Raw genomic sequence first — 20,941 nt, 5'->3', positions numbered from 1 at the left:
AACGCCGTAACAGTCACTTTCTTAGCAGCTTTCGTACGTTGTTAAGGTAAAAATTTGCAAATCACGTTTCGATTAAAAGCATTTCAATAATTTTGTAAAACAGTACCGCCCGCACAGAAAGCCTCCCAAAAGCTAAATGGAACAAAATAATTACAAGGCCCAGTGCCCACGTTATATATCCATCTTTCGGCCGTCCATTACTAGTGCATGCCCGCACTTTGTTTTACTCTCGGAAAGTGACTTTAATTAGGAAGCACTTTCGCATCCTAACGAGAGTAAGTAATCCACGTATAATATGCAAGTGATATTTAATTAATTGTCTATTTGTTTTTCTTCAGAAACGTCAACCATGGCAATGGCAACAACATCAACATCAAATACTGAAACAACGAAGGTGAAATTGAAGTTAATGATTGATAAACGAGCAAACAAGGTCTTGTTTGCCGAAGCTAAGATTTTGTGAATATCCTGTTCAATGTCCTTTACATGCCACTTGGTAGTGTCGCCAGGCTCGTCATGGATGCTGGTTCAAGTGGCTGCACGGGAAACATATACAAGAGTCTTGAAAACCTGACTGATGATCATCCAATAAACCACCAAACCAAAACTGAGCTCTTGAAACCCCTTCTAAAATGGGGGAAAGCGTCTCTGCTCTTGCAGCCCCAAGCTTGTCCGCGACCTGGACCTGTGGAGAGAAAGTTGTACGGTTGTGGAAACAATCACTTGTATGTGACAACTCAAGTTAACACCAGGTGTCCCCAATGTTCTCATCCTCAGACTCATGAAAAGATGACGAAATTGAACATAGCTTCGCAGATTGTGCAGAAATCTGTTTTTTACATGGTAACTGATGATTTATCAGTGACACCAGCGTCAGTAATATCTGCTACTGGCCTGCTACAGGGCAAAATCAAGGATATTGGTGCCCTGGAGGAGAGAGTTGTCGATATTGGCCCGGATGAGGTAAGGAGTTAGTCTCTGGTATCTTTTACTCGATTGAATTTTGACTTCATTATCTCAACTTTTCAATTTGAAAGCATAAGCTACGTACTAATGTATCTATTTTGGGCTAAATAAAGATTGGTTTTCATACCTCTCAGGTTTTGGAGCTGTTGAATGCTTCAATGCAAACAAATGAACCTTCTTCCTTCGTTATGAAGAAAAAGTTTTTGGGTTGAAAATGATATGACTCATAAAAACAACTGTGGTGTCATGATAGCTATAAGTTGTCATTATATATCCGTTAGGTTTGTTCATAATAAACCTAGTACATATTTCGTGTTTGTGCATTGTTCTTGACGTTACAAAAGTATGTGATGAATTAATGATGTTAATATATTATGCTTAAACTTTATTTATTTTTTCACTTTCTGAGAAGATGATGGGGTCAATTGAGCGTAACACGATCATTTTCCAGTTCTTTACTCATACTCTAATCAATGAACACGTAGATTTCCGGTTTTTAATTGCTCGTTTCCACTTTTCTTAAACATCGTAAATTACTAGAACTCCCAGAGGGAACCCAACATTGGCAGTCGGCAAAAATCTTCCTCATCCATGGTGATTAGTCTTGATAGCTTGTAAATTAGGCTGTGAAAACATTCTAATAATTATCATTAGAAAGACCAAATTGCTAAACTGTGTTCGATATTATGGAACAATTATAATTTGTAAATATCACTCTCTACAGCTTCGAAAATAAATCACCGATGGTCAAGTTATACATTGCTAATGGAACTAGTGGAGTCAAGTATTGGGAAAATTACATACGGCTCCTTTCCTAAGTTACGGATTTAGGAAAGCGTGGACCCTTTTTAGTTTTTAGTTCTTATTTATTTATTTATTTATTTATTTCTTTACAACAACTAATTAATATGAATATATGATGATGAAAACAGGATTTTGATATTCAGTGATGATCACGAATGACATTAAAATTGTAAAACAAGGAGAATTCTAAAAGGTTCATCTGTTTTCGAAATAAGCTTTAATTATGAATTAATTCTTGGTGGTTCCTCTTGACAAAGAGATTCATAACTAGAATAATTCAATACACATTTAATTCATTAATATGATCAAATTTATATCTAGGATCAAATTATTATCCAATCTGGACAATCAATTGAACCAATGCAGATGAGATCTCTTCGATTGGATGAGGAAATTACTTTTTGACCATTTAATGATATGCGATCCACTATTTCTCAAATATAAAAGGCGAAATGCGGTGTAATTGAAAGTATATGGCAAGGAAGAAGGTTGTTGGGAATTCAAAAATCCCATCAGAAGATTGTAGATTCATACAGAGTTCTGACATATAGAGTATATGTATATAAACACATATATATACGCGTAAGTTTTATATAGTTCTGTTTGCAAGTGTCCATGCATGATTAGCATCATGTGGGATCAATTACTATGAAGAAGAAGAATAATTTACTTTGTGTTATTATTATTATATTATAATTAATAAAAACTATAGTCTCTCTCTCTGTTTTTTTTTTTTCAATATTCTTTAATAAATCCAGATTTCTCATAATATCTTGAGAATTTTTTATCATTTTAAGTATTTGAGTGAATCTACGCCTGAATATTGGTAACAATTTCTCTACTACATACAACCTAGAACAATTAGCCATGGCAGCCTCCAAACTGAGTTTGAAGCTTCTTATAGGTTCAGAAATCGCTTTTCGCAGAAGCTGGCAAAGACTTTGTAGATTTCCTTTTCTAGATTTTCTCACTGCCCATTGGCTCTATAGTTAAGCTTGTGAAGAACAAGCACTTGATCCTACATGCAATCAAACCAAAACAAGAACTTAGTGCTAATCCCAAATCTCCAATATGTCCCACTGAAATCACTCTTTTGCTTTCTGATGATAAAAATGTTGTACCAAATGCTAGGAAATTTTGCACGTGCTCTAATGTTGGTTATAGTCGTCACTTTCATGCTGCTGATGCTCCAAACAGGTCTTGTCCTAGTTGCAATATGAGAATGAACAGTGGGATTGCTTTTGTTTATCCCGCGGAGGGTGCAAGCGCTGCGGCTGCCGTGGCTGAGCCTGAGAGAGGGTTTGTTAAAGAGGCGGTCGCTTGCATGGTGATGGATAATTGAGGTGACGCCCATGTCCGCTATTTCTTGCATCACTTTCCTTAACAAGTTTAATAGTAGAGAGTTGGGTTCACTTGAGGAGAAAGTTGTCAATTTTGGCCTTGATGAGGTATGTTGATAATCAGTTCTGGTCTTAGGAACTTACATTTCATTAAAAATATTTAATGTTGAGAATTTGCATGGGGAACTCAAAACTACCCTGCAAATTAAACTATACCAAATAATAACCAACAAAGTGTTGGCTCCACTGGTAATGGAGTTCTCTTAAGTGACTTGACTAGGTTTGCTCCCTAGTTCGAATCGCAGGGAAGTCGCATTTGTTGGGAGAACCTGTGCCTCTCGATTTGAGCGGGGACTTCTAATCTAGGTTGTGGTACAGGCTTAAAGGTGCCTCCCACAGTTGTTGCCCTCTCCAGGATATCTCGTGGTCAAAAATTAAAAAAAAAAAAAACTATACCAAATATTTTTATTGGGAGTAAACAGAGTCTGGTGACCAGCTTAATTAATATTACTGTATTTTACAGCTTAGCAGTGTCCCTGAAGGCTTTCCAAAGTCCTCAAGCTGCTGCTTGAGTTTTTGTTAAAGATGTGGTTATGTACTGCTGATGGATAATTCGGAAATGATGCCTATGTCTTATGTATACTATGTCTTCTATATTACTTTGCTCAAATGCTCAACAAATTGAATATTTAGGATGTGGGTGTGTTTTTAGGAGAAAGCTTGTGTTGAATGAACTCGTGTTGTTTCTAAATTACTTTCATGACTGGTTAATTTTAACTGTGCATCTAGAAAGATTTTATTCGAACGACAAGTCATACTTTCAGTAATGTAATTGGATCATTGAACCCTTAGGTGATAAATTTCTTTTTTCTTCTTTTTGGTGTCCAGGTCTAAAGGATGCTTAAGACTTAAGGCTCTCCCTTTTTGAAACTGACTGAGAAAAAACGCTCACGAAGGAAAAATGTTAGGAATTAGAATTGATTAATCCTAATTCTACACCCCAAGAAACTTCCCCACACTGATCTTGTCCTTTAAAGAATGAATTTCGAACTCAATCAGAAACAAAGTAAAAGTGATTTGACAGAAACAAATAGAAAAGAAAGGAACTGCACACAAAAGGAATTATAGAGGTTCGGCTAAGCAGCCTACACATCCTCTTGAGAAACAGAAGCCATAGCCATTTTATTGATGCTCAACAGATTACAAGCTTAATAGAGAGTGTTACAAAGAACTTAATTCCTCTAAGCTGAGCCTTAGGAACCTTATATACTGCTCTGGAAGGATCCAGAATGGGATGCCACTCGCCAGCTAATGATCTGGGTTTGCTGAAACAAACCCAGAAAAATTCCCGCCAAAACTAACTGTCATTAACAGCCCCTACGCTTAAAACGACAATTGGAGCTGCCGTTTAATGGTAGCATGAATCGTAATTACATGTGCAGATCAAGTGCATTACTAATGCTTCTTGTATGACAGCAAGTTGATGTCGTATGAGGAGCACAATCTCTTGGACGACTTGTCGTCTATCAACCCGTTTCAGCACCGACAATTATGACTGCAAATTTATACTCTGTGATATTAATTTACAATGGTTAATAGTTGTGCTACCATTCACGATTTGTTAATTATACGTAATTTTATATTTAAAATTTAAAAGTTCAGATCATGAGAAAACCTGTTTTGGTTAAATAATACTCCCATTACCAAGATTTAATTCAAACTCCGCTAACAAACATAATATACAAACAATGAAACAAAATCGGGAAAAGCACCTGGCAGTCACACATCAGTGTCGAAGAACAGAATGTATAATGGTCCAATTATTAGGTTGTTCCACGGAATAAATTTGAAAAATGGAGGCAGGGTTGGGGAAATTAAAATAAACACGATTTTGATATTCAGTGAATGAATTAAAACTGAGTTCCGTTAAAACAAGGTGACTTGCAAAAGAAGCTTTGTTTTAGAAATAAGCTGGTTCATGAATTCTTGGTGTTCTTTTTCGATAAGCAAGCTGACGCAGAACAAAAGCAAAAAAAGCAAGAGTCACCAACATCAATCAAAGTAAAAGACAGAAATCGATCGAAAAAAGCAAGACAAAGGAAGCAATGGCAAAGAATAAAATAAAGTGAAACAAAGAAGGAAAGCAAGACAAATCACCGGCAGCCAGCACAATAGGCAAGTCACAAAAGTAATAAAAAGAATGCCATAGCAGCCGCGTTCTTATTAGCTTTCATACGTTGTTAAGGTAAAGATTTGCATATCACGTTTCGATTAAAAGCATTTCAATGATTTTGTAAAACAATACTGCCCGCACGGAAAGCCTCCCAAAAGCTAAATGGGATGCTTTACGGTACAAAATAATTACAAGTTTGCTGCCTAGTGCCCACGTCATATATCCATCTTTCGGAGCTCCACTGCTGGTGGGTGAAAACTCCCACTTTGTTTTACCTTTGGAAAGTGACTTTAATTAGGAAGCACTTCCGCATCCTAAGGAGAGTAACACCTATATAGAAGTGATATTTAATTAATTACCTATTTGTTTTTCTCCAGAAACATCAACCATGGCAATGGCAACAACAGCAACATCAAATACTGAAACAACGACGGTGAAATTGAAGTTAATGATTGATAAACGAGCTAACAAGGTCTTGTTTGCCGAAGCTGAGAAAGATTTTGTGGATATCCTGTTCAATGTCCTTTATATGCCATTTGGTAGTGTCGCCAGGCTCCTCACGGATGCTGGTTTTGGCGGCTGCATAGGAAACCTAAACCAGAGTCTTGAAAACCTCACTGATGAGCACCTAATACACGACCAAACCAAAGCTGAGCTCTTGAAACCCCTTTCAAAATGGGGGAAAGCATCTCTGCTCTTGCAGCCCCAAGCTTGTCCGGGACCTGTACCTGGGAAGAGAAAGTTGTACATTTGTGGAAACCATCACCCGTATGTGACAAATGAAGAAAACACCAGGTGTCCCCAGTGTACCCAACCTAGTGCTTTTGGTTCTGTTAACAGTGCAATGAATATAATGAATTATGAAGTGCAGCAGTTGAATATTGTTTCGGATACTGATGGCGGAGTTGTGAAGAAAGCTTTTGCTTACATGGTAACTGATGATTTATCAGTGACACCGGCGTCAGTGATATCTGCCACTGGCCTGCTGCAGGGCAAAATTAAGGATATTGGTGCCCTGGAGGAGAGAGTTGTCGATATTGGCCCTGATGAGGTAAGGAGTAGTTCTTCTCTGGCATCTTTTACTCGATTGAATTTTGACTTCATTGTCTCAACTTTTCAATTTGAAAGCATAAGCTAGGTACTAATGTATATATTTTGGGCTAAGTTGAGCATGGTTTTTATACATCTCAGGTTCTGGAGCTGTTGAATGCTTCAATGCAAACAAATGAAGCTCTCACTACCGTCTTCCTTCCTTATGAAGAAAAAGTTTATGGGTTGAAAATGATATGACTCATAAAAACAACTGTGGTGTCATGATAGCTATACGTTGTCATTATATATCCGTTTGGTTTATTCATAATAAACCTAGTATGTATATATATACATGTATTTCTTGTTTGTGCGTTGTTCTTGACGGTACAAAAGTATGTGATGAATTAATGATGTTCATATATTATGCTTAAACTTGGTTGTTGATTTTTTTTTTCCCTATTTTTTTTAGGAGGATGATGGGGTAAATTGAGCGTAACACAATCATTTTTCAGTTATTAACTCATACTTTAATTAATGAACATGTACATTCCAATTTTTGCTCGTTTCCACTATTCTTAAATATCGTAAATTACTAGAACGCCCGCAGGGCAGCCATCATTGGCGATCGGCAAAAATCTTCTTCATCCATGGTGATTAGTCTTGTCAGCTTGTAAATTAGGCCTTAAAAACATACAAATAATTATCATTAGACAGACCAAATTGTTAACTTGTGTTCGAAAATGAATCACCGATGGTCAAGTTATACATTGTTGGAACTAATGGAGTCAGAATTGGGGAAATTACATATGGCTTCTTTCCTAAGTTACAGTTTGATGATAATTCGTTCAGTTCCTGTCCTATTTGCCTGCAGACCATCAGTGGTAGGGGTGGGCACGGTTCGGTTCGGTTCGGTTCGGTTCGAAATTAAGTAGAACCGATTTAAATCGGTTATTTTATAAAAAGAACCGAATAAGAACCGAACTCAATAAGAACCGAACTCAAACGGTTCTTTTCGGATCGGTTCGGTTCGGTTCGGTTTTTTCGGTTCTTGGCCTATTGAGCTTATTTTGAATTTTTAATTTTTTAGTCCATTGGGCCTCATGAATGTAATAATTTTTTTCAACAATTAATTTATCCTAATTTTATTACAAATATTAACAATAAATACAAAGTATTCAAAACACATTTTATCACTAATATCTTACTAACTATTAATAAGATACTCCCAAAATATGAAATATTAAAATTTCAAAATACATAAACAAACTCCAATACTCCATCTATATAAACATAATCATAATGTTATAAAGAGAAATAACACATGTTTGATTTGAATAAAATCATGTTTGATTTGAATAAAATTATTAACACATGTTTGATTTGAATAAAATAAAAAAATAATTCGGTTTTTCGGTTCGGTTTTTCGGTTCAGCTAAGTGAACCGAATACCGAACCGACATTTCGGTTTTTTTTACAAACGGTATATTCGGTTTTTTTAAAAAATAAAAACCGAACCGAATTAGAAAAAACCGTCGGTTCGGTTCGGTTTTTTTAACACTACGGTTTTTTTGCCCACCCCTAATCAGTGGCGAAGCTAGCATTATTTTTTTGGGTGGGCCAGATTTAAAAAAAAAATGAAATTTACTTCTAAAAAAATTTGTGTTATACAAATGAAATTAAGCACACTACATAAGCAAAAATCTAACCATAAAACTATAAAAATATAATGTAAATAAGAAAAACATTATCGATGAAGCTGTGTCCTGCGATTCTTCAAAAACGAAAATTTATCTATTATTGCATCTGAGTCGATATTGTCTGCAATTTCTCTTTCGATGTAAATAACCATACAATATGAAAGAAACTCATTCTCCATTTTGTTTTGATGTGTTGTTTTAATTAGTTTCATGGCAGAAAATGCTCTCTCTGTTGTTGCTGTTGAAACAGGAAGGATTAACACTAAACGAATTAATCTATCTAATAAGAAATAAATCTATGACTTTCTAGTCTCAATTAATCTTCGACACAATTCAAAAAGGGAAGTAATATTCTGAAACTCTTGAAGAGAGTGTATATCAATCTCAAAGCATTATAATTGTCTTCTCAAAGCCTGTAGCTCAATTTTAGTGAAATCTTGAGGATAAAATCTTTCAACAAGACTGCAAATTTCTTCAATTTTAAATGATTTAAATGCATCAATAGGATTTAAAACTAAACTAAGAGTGAAAAGTTCCAAAGAGTTCCAAAGTCTGTTTAGTGAATTTATTATTCAACTTTATCAATTGAAAATCTATCACAACATTAAATATATCATAATGATAATAATGCTCAACTGTAATATAATCATTCTGCTGACAAGAACGTCCTCTGCCTTTCATATGGCGAGCTTTCAAATCAGGCATATCTATCTCATTCTTTTCACAAAATAGAACTACATTCTTAATAAAAGTTTCCCAACCATTGTCTCGCAGCCTTTGAAGAAGTTTTTTCGTAGTTGAGACTAAGTGCACAACATTTAAAATATCTTGAGATTTCACTTGTAATGCTTGACAAAGTAAATCACCAATCCCCAAAACTTTATTTAATAAATGCAAAATGAACACAAAATTAAAAAAATGTCATTGATTCGCACACAACTTTAGCCTCTCCACGTATGCTATTATTAGGCCCACACTCTACCAACTTCCCAAGAACTTTACGAACAACACTAAATAGATCAAGCGACCTGCTGACAGAACGGAAATGAGAGCTCCAGCGAGTAGCTCCAGGTCGTTGCAAAGTATGAATTTGATTGGCCCCTGTACAAGTTTGAACTTCTTATGAAGTTATCAAATCTATTATTTCTTCTTCCCAAACAATTTTAACTCAGAAAGTTGTTTAGCAGATGAAGTCAGAACATTTACAATTGAACCCAATGTTGAAAAGAAAAGCCATACATCTGGCACATCATTAGATGCTGCAACTAAAGCAAGTTGCAGTTGATGTGCAAAACAGTGTATATAATATGCATATGGGCAGTCTTTCAAAAATAATGCTTGTAATCCATTCCATGCACCCCGCATGTTACTAGCACTATCATATCCTTACCCTCAGATATCTTCAACTAAAAGATCATATCGTGCAAGAACATTACATATTTCTTTTTTTAGTGTTACCGCTGTAGTTTCCATGACATTGACAACTTCAAAAAAATGTTCTCGAATATACCCATCACAATCAACATACCTTAAAATAATAGTCATTTACTCTTTATCAAATTCATCAAGTGCTTTGTCTACTAAAATACAAAACTTACCATCTCTAAGTTCCTTGCGTATCTTGTTTCGCACTTTGTTTGCAAGAATATTTAAAAGCTCTTTTTGAATGTCAGACAATGTATACTTAGCTTATGATGGAGCATTTTCCAAGACAACTTGAAGCAATTTCTTTACTACACTCCGCTGAATGCTTTATCAACTCTATGAAATTTCCCTGATTTTTTGAATTAACTGATTCATTATGAATTCTAAAAGCACATGCTTGCTTTGCAAAACATTTAATAGCAATAATTGAGGTCTTCAATCGTAGCTTATTCTCCAAAACTTGTTGTGAAGTTTGGGCATTAATTAGTCTATCAATGTATTGAATTGAGTTCCTCAAACAACCCCAACTCTGCATACTTTTATTATGATGAGAAGACGAACCCCATCATGCTGTAAAAAGGGACATTTTTTTTTTCCATTGTTGACTCTCTTCCAACTAGAAAACCATTCAATAACGAATTTTGGGTTGCTCGATGGAATTTCATAAAAAAGAAAGCATGGAAAACAAAATGCACTATCTTTTACCTCAGAATACTCAAGCCATGGAAATTTTTTAAACTAGTGATACTGAAACCTACGTTCTTGCATGCCATTATTAGTTAGTGGATAATCTCATAGTTTAGGTTGATAAGGTCCCATTTTGATGTACTTCCTTCGAATATCATCATATTGATTTATTGAATATGTCCCTATTTGATGGCGTAATCCAGGATCACGGTCCATATAAGTATTTCTAGTTTCTTCAACTTCAACCCTTTGAAACTTAGAAGTATGTTGCTCACTGGAATCTTGAGCATTAAGTTGACATAAAGACTTGGTGGATGATTGATTTTCACCTACTCTCTTAAGAAAAGAATGTAGAGTTTTTCTTGCTTTGTTTAACATTGAATCTACAATATAATACAATAGAAAATTATTATTTATTTTATAAAAAAATTGATAAAATGGCAAGTTAAAAGCTAATTAAAAAAAGTCAGCATTCAAAATTAATTGTTTTACTATTTTATTTACTCATTCTCTGTATGCCATCATTATTTTATAATTCCAAGAAGATGAATCAGCAGCTTCCACTTTATATGCTATCATTACCATTTGTCATATTCTAATATTCTAGTAGTCCATTATCACATTTTATTATTTTATAATTTTAAAAAGATGAATCACATAATCAACAACTTCCACAATTCCACTTCGTATGACAATATGCCATCATTATCATAAATCATATTCTATTCTGTAAATTAAATTTTAAAAGGCAAAGTGATTTGTACCAGGCACTGTATCAAGAGACTGGGCATTCTGTGTTGGGACTTCAGGTGCGGCGAGAGATTCAGCCTACGAGTGCAGGCCTTGCGACATCGGCTCGGCATCACTCATGAGGTAGCGGGTGGGCTTCAATTTGAGCACAGGAGATTGGGTATTCAGCAGCGGTAAGAGACTCGAGCAATTGAATTTTGGTGAATTTAATCAGGTTCAGTTGGATACTTGTCGAGTTTTATGAATTGTGATGTGGGGAAAATAAAGAATCCTATAATTATTAGATTTTTTCTTATATTTTTATAAATATTAAAAAAGTAAATTTATAAATTATAATTAATTTTTTTTTTCAAAAAGCTTACTCGGGCTGCAGCCCGCATTAGCCTACCTCTGCATACCATGACTAGTGAGATAAATTAAAATAAACACGATTTTGATATTCAGTGAATGAATTAAAACTGAGTTCCGTTAAAACAAGGTGACTTGCAAAAGAAGCTCTCTTTGTTTTTTTAGAAATAATCTGTTTCATGACTTCTTGGGGTTCTTTTTCGATAAGCAAGCTGACGCAGAACAAAAGCAACAAAAGCAACAAAAGCAAGAGCCACCAAAATCAATCAAAGTAAAAGACAGCAATGGATCGACAAAAGCAAGAAAAAGGAAGCAATGGTAACGAATAAAATAAAGTGAAACAAAGAAGAAAAGCAAGACAAATCACCGGCAGGCAGCACAATAGGTAAGTCACAAAAGTAATAATAAAAAGAATGCCATAACAGTCGCGTTCTTATTAGCTTTCTTACGTTGCTAAGGTAAAGATTTGCACATCACGCTTTGGTTAAAAGCATTTCAATAATTTTGTAAAACAGTACTGCCTGCACAGAAAACCTCCAAAAGCTAAATGTGATGCTTTACCGTACAAAATAGTTACAAGTTTGCTGGCCAGTTGCCACGTTACATATCCATCTTTCGGAGCTCCACCACTAGTGGGTGCATGCTCCCACTTTGTTTTACTTTTGGAAAGTGACTTTAATTAGGAAGCACTTCCGCATCCTAAGGAGAGTAAGTAATCCACGTATATAGAAGTGATATTTAATTAATTACCTATTTGTTTTTCTTCAGAAACCTCAACCACGGCAATGGCAACAACAGCAACATCAAATACTGAAACAACGACGGTGAAATTGAAGTTAATGATTGATAAACGAGCTAACAAGGTCTTGTTTGCCGAAGCTGAGAAAGATTTTGTGGATATCCTGTTCAATGTCCTTTATATGCCACTTGGTAGTGTCGCCAGGCTCGTCACGGATGCTGGTTTGGGTGGCTGCACAGGAAGCCAGCTGTACCGAAGTCTTGAAAACCTGCCTGAAGATTACCTAATACACCATCAAACCAAAGTTGAGCTCTTGAAACCCCTTTTAAAATGGGGGAAAGCATCTCTGCTCTTGCAGCCCCAAGCTTGTCCGCGACCTGTACCTGTGGAGAGAAAGTTGTACAACTGTGGAAACAATCACCGCTGTGTGACAAATGAAGTAAATACCAGGTGTCCCCAATGTTCTTCGAGTCAGTGTTATGAAGTGCAGCAGTCGATTGTTTCGGATATTGAGGGCGGAGTTGTGAAGAAATCTTTTGCTTGCATAATAACTAATGATTTATCAATAACACCAGCGTCAATGATATCTGCCACTGGCCTGCTGCAGGGCAAAATTGAGGATATTGGTGCCCTGGAGGAGAGAGTTGTCGATGTTGGCCCTGATGAGGTAAGGAATTCTTCTCTGGCATCTCTTACGCGATTGAATTTTGACTTCATTACCTCAAATTTTCAATTTGAAAGCATAAGCTACGTACTAACGTATATATTTTGGGCTAAATTGAGCATGGTTTTTGTACATCTCAGGTTGTGGAGCTGTTGAATGCTTCAATGCAAACAAATGAAGCTCTCACTAGCGTCTTCCTTCCTCAAAAAGAATAAGTTTTTGGGTTGAAAATGATATGACTCATAAAAGAGCTGTGGTGTCATGATAGGTACAAGTTGTCATTATATATCCGTTTGGTTTATATATAATAATAAACCCGGTATTTATTTCTTGTTTGTGCATTGTTCTTGACGATACAAAAGAATGTGATGAATTAATGATGTTAATATATTATGCTTAGACTTTGTTGTTGTTTTTTTTTTTTTTTTCAATTTCTAAGAAGATGACGGGACAATTGAGCGTAACGCGATCATTTTCCAGTTCTTAACTCATACTTTAATCAATGAACATGTGGATTTCCATTTTTTCCTCCTTTCCATTATGTTGCAATTCGTGTTATCAAGAGATCAATCAACGCCAAATTGTAGCCCAAGATCTTTAGATCAAACCAAACAAGTTGCTCACGAAATTTGATCAGGATTAAGTCTAATCAACCGGATGGACAGATGAAAATCTAAATTGAGTAGAGAAAGAAACAAGAACAAAAACGAATTAACGTGGTTCAGCTGATTTGCATCAGCCTACATCCATGGAGAAACAACATGATCAGCTTTTATTGATTATCAAGAAGAACTACAGAGCTTTACAGAGCACATTACATAGATCAAGAAGTCTCTCGAAATGATCCCAACTTCTCTCTATATAGCTCACAGCCCTCTCCTGTTTTTTACATTAGAACCAGCTGTTTTAACAGCTCTGCAACTGATTTCACGAAGCCCCGAAAGAAGCTCACGCGATATGCACGTGAAATAACAGCCTTTAACGACTCGGCTTGAGCACGTGTAAGGCTTGTGACTTATTGAAGTCGAAACGGCATTTCGAGAAGTCGTTTAAAAGAGCAACAATAAAACCCATCGAAACGCTGCTTTCCACGTCGTTTCACTTATACAAAGCCATCCCCAAAACGCAATAATCCCATGTCGTATTGGTCAATTCTGATTTGCTTCACCAGACACTGGGCACATTTTTCTTAAATATCGTAAATAACTAGAACGCCCAGAGGGAAGCCAACAATATTGGCAATCGGCAAAAATCTTCCTTATCCATGGTGATTACTGATTAGGCTTTAAAAACATTCTAATAATTATCATTAGACAGACCAAATTGTTAACAGTGTTCCATATCATGGAGCAATTATAATTTGTAAATAGCACTCTCTACAACTTCGAAAATGAACCACCGATGGTTAAGTTATAAGTTATTGGAGCTAATGGAGTCAGTACTGGGGAAATTATGCATGGCTTCTTTTCTAAGTTACAGTTTTAGGAAAGCAAGAACCCTTTTTAGTATCTGATTTTGTTTTATTTGTTTCTCTATAACATCAAATTAATATGATGATGGAAACAGGACTTTGATATTCAGCGATGATCATGAATGGCATTAAAATTGTAAAACAAGGAGAATTCTAAAAGGTTTTGACAAAGAAATTCATAGCTAGAATAATTACTTTTTGACCATTTAATGATATATGATCCACTATTTCTCAAATATAAAAGGCGAAATGTGGTGTAAATGAAAGTATATGGCAAGGAAGAAGGTTGTTGGGAATTCAAAAATCCCATCAAAAGATTGTAGATTCATATATAAGTTAGATTCATACAGAGTTCTGACATATAGAGTATATGTATATATACACATATATATACACGTAAGTTTTATATAGTTCTCTTTGCAAGCGTCCATGCATGATTAGTATCATTTAGGATGAATTAGTATAAAGAAGAATAATAATTTACTTTGGGTTATTATTATTAAGTTATAATTAATACAAACTTTACTTTGATCTTCAAGTGGATGTGTGTTGCTTAAACAACCAACATACAGAACCGAAGTTCTGATCTTACACACAAATACAGCCACACAAATACAGTTTACACACAAATGGTCGATGGACCATGGCTATAAATAGCCAAACTCACTTTGTTAATCTGGCATCCTTTTTCTTTGAAGAAGAAACAATAATACTTAAAAAGCATCTTCTCTCAAATTCATTTTTAAAGCTTTAACTTTCTGTTCAGTTTTATAAGCCTACCTATATTTAGTTCCCATACTTTCTCCATTTGCAATTATTAGACTACTTCCCCCATAGATCCATTATATTTCTTTCTTTTCTTTCCTTTGTTTTTTTTTTTTCCTTTTTAATATCTTGTCATGCATAATATATTTGAGGAGTTTTAACACTCATATCAACCTAGCTCCCTGAAACATAAAGCACAGAAAAAGTTAATATTAATAATTGAGAACTTTACTTACATAAAGCACAGAAAAAGTTAATATTAATAATTGAGAACTTTACTTTTATAAATTTGTAAAAATTAATAAATGAGAACTTATCTTTTCAGCGAAATCGACAAAAGTAAATGACCAAGAACAAAAGCAACAAAATAAGCAATTGGCAGAAGCGAAACGAAGAAAGCAATTGTAACAAACAAAGTGAAATAAATAGGAAAAGCAAGACAAATCACTGGAAGCCAGCACAAAAGAAAAGTCACAAAAGTCATCAAAAGCATGCTATGAGAGTCAAGTTATTATTACCTTTCTTTACTTTTGGAAAGTGCCCTTGGCAAGGACTTTTGCATCCTAAAGGGAGTAAGTAAACCACGTAAGTGAATTTTATCTACCAAGTAGTTGCTGTGTTACAGGTTCTCTAGAGACTTGTTTCTTTTCTTCGGCAGCATCAACCATGGAAACGGTAACAGCAACATCAAACAATGAAACGAAGAAGGTGAAATTGAAGTTAATAATTGACAAACCAGCTAACAAGGTCCAGTTCGCCGAAGCCGAAAAAGATTTTGTGGATATCCTATTCAATCTCCTTTATATGCCATTTGGTAGTGTCATCAGGCTCCTCAGGGATGCTGGTATGGTTGGCTGCACGGGAAACCTTTACCAGAGTCTTGAAAACCTGAGTGAAGCTCTCCTGATACCCAATCAGACAAACGTTGAACTCTTAAAGCCCCTTCTAAAATGGGAAAAAGAATCATTGCTCTTGCTGCAAGCTTGTCCGCAACCCGTGGAGAGAAAGTTATACGGTTGTCCATACTATCATAGTTATGTGACCAACCAAATGGACACCCGGTGTCCCCAATGTTCCAATTATCTGAATAATGCATTGCCACAAGTGAACATGGTTCCGGGTAGTGAGGGCGGGATTGTAAAGAAATCAGTCGCTTTCACTGTAACAGATGATTTATCAGTGACACCAGGGTCAATGATATCAGGCATTGGCCTACTACAAGGCAAACTTAAGGATGCTATTGGCGCCCTTGAGGAGAGAGTTGTCGATATTGGCCCTGATGAGGTAAGGAGTGCTTCTCGAGTTAGCATTTTTATCTTGTTCGAATTTTGATTCCAATAACATAAAATTTTAATTTGAAAGCATAATTGAGCTACCATGTTGCTCCTCTCACCCTACCAATGATATAGGCTTTGGGCTAAATCATATGGTTTTTGTAACTCTCAGGTTTTGGAGTTGTTCAATGCTTCATTTCAGACAAATGAAGCTCTCTCTACCGTCTTCCTTCCTCATGAAGAAAGAGTACATGGGATGAAGATTATATGACTCACAAAAATAAAATACGCTGTGAGCACCTTGTTACGAAATTAAGCTATAAGTCGAGGTTTACATATCCGTTTGGTTTGTTTATTACAAACCCAGTATATGTTCTTGTTTCTGCGTTTTTCTTGATGTTACAAAACTATGTGATGAATTGATGATGTTAACGTATTATGAATCCACCGATAGAGTTAAGCATCATTGGAACTACTGGAGGCCGTACTAGTATTGGGGAGATTATATGGTTCCTTTTCTAAGTTTCAGTTTTAGGAAAGCATGAAACCCTTTTAGTTTTTGTGTTATTAATTTATTTTTTCTTAACATCAAATTAATCTGATGATGAAAACAGCATTTTCAAATTCAGTTTTGATCATTTTAATCACTATCTTATTGAGTTTATGTATTTAGGTATATTATTTCCATTTTAATTGTAATTTAAACTTTTATGTCTGAGTTAATTTAAGGAAATATAGAGAATTTTGTCATTATTTTTGCACACAAAGACAAAAGAAAGCAAATTCTGTGGGGGGGGGGGGGGATGCAAAACAAACCAGAAAAGAAAGAAGTATATATCGCCGGAAGTCAGCACAAAAGGAAAGTCACACAAGTCATCAAACGCAAGCTATAACATTCAAGTTATTACTGGCATTCGTTTAAGGTAAAGATTTGCATATCACATTGGTTCAAAGCATTTCGATCTTGTTAAAGCAAATAAAACCACCCAAAAGCTAAATGGGATGCTTCACTTTACAATTGATGCTCTCGGATTCGGAAGCAAACTCGGCACACGGAGCAGCCTATTTATAGTCTAAGCTTGAGATCGAAATTGTGCTCTGCTTTTGATCATCATCTTCATTAGCAAAATAATAATAATTTTCGCTGCCAACTTTGTTTTACTTTTGCAAAGTGACTTATTAACAAGCGCTTTCGCATCCTAAAGAGAGTAACTAATCCACATAAGTGATATTTAATTGCCGAGTAGTTACAATCTTAGAAGTTCGCAAAAGAATTATTTCTTTTTCTTGAGAAACATCGGCCATGGCAACAGAAAAACCCTGTGGCTGATAAATTTTTGCTACTAGATAATCGAAATATTTCTCACACTCAATGTGGCTGATCTGTTTGACTATCACCTAGATGATGAGGCGTTGTACAAGCCAAACTCGAAGACGAGTTTTTTTCTAAGTGAGGAGGACTGATGTAGGATGGTTGCGTGTTACAAACGAGATATCTTTCAGAGGGCTTCAGCTACATGTGTCTGTTTTTTGCACATAATATAATGTTTCAAATCTTGCATGAGATGAACCAAACCTAGAACTCTTGCACCATTCTTCCCAATGATCAAGCCGGAAATTCTACTTCATTATTGGTTATTTTCCAATTATAAGATATTTTCCTAATTTTCTTACTGAAGGTGCCTAGTAATGATAGACACTTGTGAAGATGACCCTACATCTTGAAAGGTGGGTTTGTCTCTCAATCTCCTACTAATCTTGGTAAGAGAATGCTTATTAATCTACTTCTCATCATTATGCCTAGAAAATGGGACTATAAAAGAATTGTATTATTACATGACATTATCGTTTTATTAAAAGTAGTGATATGAAGCAAAATCACTAGAGAATATATATGCTTATCATAGTGCATCAAACGAGTGCGCTCAATTTAGCAAGAGCACACCTAAAATAACAAAGCATGCACCTAAGGTAAGGGTGGAAAAGAAGTCTAATATCATATGTGAAAAATTTTGAATGCATGGTGACAGCTTTTGGAGGAGGATGGTTAGGTTTTTCATTTTCTCTAACCCTGTCAAGAGAGATGGAATTGGGTTTACTATAAAAGATCCAAAAGATTCAAGTGACATCTCATGTATGTGATTGCTGATAACTCTATGAAATGAGAGTTATCATGACACTTTTAGATTTAAATCAAGATTACTTAGAGAGTAAATGATATGTTTTCATTGCATTTTTTTGTTATATTTTGCATAAACATTCATATTAGTTTATTCTTAATAAATTTTGTTTGATTTAGAATAATTTGTGCTTAAATCATATGCATAATTGTAGGTGACCGGAAGCTCAAATTTCAAAAAAGGAATGCTACTGTAATAGGCTTGCAAAAGATGAAAAGAACTTGGCTATAGAAGAATTGAAACAAATCTGGAACAGTGCAGTTGCTGTAGCAATCGTTGTTGTAGCAATATTGTCATTGCTGTAGCAATCCTAGAACAACGACAGAGAGAATTTTACAGAATATTACGATCTGCAGTTTCCTAATCGGGAAGATACGCGACCTAAGCTTCCGTTTACCCTAATTTTCAACTATAAAATGAGCACACATAATAAGAAAAGAGGAGGGCGTCAATCATGACTGAAAGAAGAACATGAAAGAAACAAAGAAGAAGATTGAAGAGAAGGACACAAGTCTGCACCAAGAACAAAATCTGTAGAATATTTGGGATTCAACTTTTCTCATTCGATTCTTGTTCTTCTTCTTTATTCTTTGGTTGAAAATATGTATCTGATGGCTGGAACTTCATCGTTTGTTTTTCTTTTACAAGTTATGAGCTGAATTTAATTGTAGTTAAGTGACAAATTATATATATGGGTTTTTGACTGTTCACATGAGTTGCTACACATCTACTGTAGCATTTTACTCTAATAAATAATATTACACTCATTATTTCGGTTGACCTCTCACTTAATGACACAAGTTAAGAGAAAGCCACTACATGACCTGTCTGAGTGGAACATATTATAGTAATATTTGGTCTTAAATTGAGTTTCCTGGATCGAGTCTCAACTTGAATCCTAAAAGGGTTGTGCTTGATTTAAGATTTGTAATGAACTAGATATAGGGATTAACCTTGTAGGGTAAAGAGAATCTAAGTTTGTAATGTCATATTTTATGTTGACATAACAACTGGTCACTGTTAGGTTGCATAAATATATGAGATATCCAACATGCGACGGCTAAGGATGCATGAGAATTCAGCCCAGTGCTGTAGCATATGCTGTAGCAACTGAACTTAATAGGCACTAAACAGTCAATCCCATTAAGAGAATTTGCTCACTCAACTACCACTTGTTCATTGATTCAACCTTGTGTTTAACGTGAATTTTAGTTTTATTATCTCTACATTTTATGTTGGCATTATTACTATTTTTAGTCAATTGATTTTTTTTTTTAGTTAGAAAAGAGATTACATTGTTGAGATTGCTGTAGCAGCTCTAGTAGCATCAATCTGTGGAGATGATCTTGGTTACTCATCACTTTATTACTTGTTGTGTACACTTACACATTGACACCAATAACACTTGAGCTAAAAAATCTACAACAATTACCTACTTCATCAATACTCTAGTCAAGGTCGGTAGAAGTAGAAGAAGGGAAAAAATAGGTAGGGCTAAAATTTACAACAAGGGGTGATTGGTTATTTACGAGCTTATAGTCATTGTCTTCAACAGGGTATTCACAAAAGACAGGGTTATAGGAATCCTCAGAGTCTGAAGACATTGCTTATGTGTTAACTAAAGATGTCAAGCGAAGAATTAAGAAATAATCAATACACACCAAGGATTTGAGTGATCTAAACTTAAAAAAAAAAAATAGATGACTTTTGCATGGGAGAAAAACCTTCAATATTGGTGAGTATATATATGGGAATCTAGTTAGCTCTTTTCAACTTTAAAAGTAAGTTTCGGGAAACTATTATCAGGAGAAAACAAGACAGTGTACGCATAAAAAAAAAAAGAAGAGAGAGAGAGAGAGAGAGAGAGACCAGTGCTCACCAAGAACTCAAGTGATCTACACTTAGAAAAGAAAAAAAGAGACGACTCCTTCAATAGTGGTCAGTATATATATTTGTAAATACATATAGACACACACACACACACACACACACACACACACACACACACACACACACACACACACACACACACATGTATATTTTCTTTAAAAGTCAAGTTTCGAAGAGTAGGGGACAATTGTTGTCAGAAGAAAACAAGACAACATGCACATAAGGCATATAAGAAGTATGTTGGAGAAAATAAGAAAGCATGCATGCAAGAAGCATAATATAAGTAAGATGTCATAGAACCAAAGTAATTTGAGCAAGAAAAGAGCTACATGACATATGCAAGATGTCATGGAGCCAAAATAATTTGAGCAAGAAAGAAGCTACATGACATAAACCAGATGTTATGGAACCAAAATAATTAAAACAAGAGAGCAAGCATGCTTCTGCATGCAAAAAAGCGTGATCAAAATGTAAAACCTGAAATTTGTTCCATTTTTTCATATACATATCTTATAGAATAGAGTATTTTATACTTATAATATGTAAGTGAATGATTAAAATTTCATTTTGATTTCTTTTCTTTTACATGTATTTTATATAATATATTATTTTATGTTAGTACTTATATTGAATGATTAAAGTTTAGTTAATTAGATAAAGTGGTGGGGTGGAGTAATTATATTGAATGATTAAGTTTGGTTGTATTTTAATTTCATGTATTTTTTTTTTTTGTGTG

At 35.0% G+C, this 20,941-nt stretch overlaps 1 protein-coding gene and 1 long non-coding RNA gene across 12 annotated transcripts in view; one reads left to right on the top strand and one right to left on the bottom strand.

Annotated features, from left to right (window-relative positions):
- Positions 1-285: 285 nt before the first annotated feature.
- Positions 286-16,601, top strand: LOC102625559 (uncharacterized). 10 transcript variants are annotated; one of them, XM_052439805.1, is made up of 4 exons: positions 286-433; positions 12,086-12,411; positions 12,569-12,628; positions 12,766-13,029. In XM_052439805.1, exons 1-4 carry the CDS (start codon positions 350-352, stop codon positions 12,779-12,781), a joined length of 486 nt encoding a protein of 161 aa, XP_052295765.1. In that variant the 5' UTR covers positions 286-349; the 3' UTR covers positions 12,782-13,029. The 10 variants fall into 10 exon arrangements, with proteins under 10 accessions (XP_052295765.1, XP_052295760.1, XP_052295759.1 ...); XM_052439802.1 differs by lacking the exon at positions 286-433 and adding exons at positions 10,908-11,047; positions 11,431-11,607 and having other exon boundaries at positions 11,991-12,628; XM_006485969.4 differs by lacking the exon at positions 286-433 and adding exons at positions 10,909-11,047; positions 11,435-11,607 and having other exon boundaries at positions 11,991-12,628.
- LOC127901815 (uncharacterized) overlaps positions 344-20,941 on the bottom strand; it is a 43,849-nt gene continuing 23,251 nt past the window's right edge. The window contains exons 1-2 of one of the 2 annotated variants that reach the window (XR_008054170.1): positions 12,339-12,364; positions 344-679 (exon numbers count right to left, since the gene is read on the bottom strand). This is a non-coding gene — a long non-coding RNA (uncharacterized LOC127901815). Of the gene's footprint in view, positions 680-12,338; positions 12,365-20,941 lie in introns of those variants that run through there. The other variant, XR_008054171.1, reaches the window with a different exon arrangement.

The sequence above is a fragment of the Citrus sinensis genome, chromosome 4 (assembly GCF_022201045.2).
Source record: "Citrus sinensis cultivar Valencia sweet orange chromosome 4, DVS_A1.0, whole genome shotgun sequence".
In the NCBI taxonomy this organism is placed as follows: domain Eukaryota; kingdom Viridiplantae; phylum Streptophyta; class Magnoliopsida; order Sapindales; family Rutaceae; genus Citrus; species Citrus sinensis.
The sequence above is the reverse complement of the archived record's forward strand: the minus strand, read 5'-3'. Positions and strand labels throughout refer to the sequence as shown.

Excerpts from the sequence above, each read along its gene's own strand:
- LOC102625559 (XM_052439798.1), top strand. The coding sequence starts at position 5,672 with ATGGCAATGGCAACAACAGCAACATCAAATACTGAAACAACGACGGTG. Across the intron at positions 6,335-16,307 it reads TCGATATTGGCCCTGATGAG|GTTTTGGAGTTGTTCAATGC; the intron begins GTAAGGAGTAGT and ends TGTAACTCTCAG.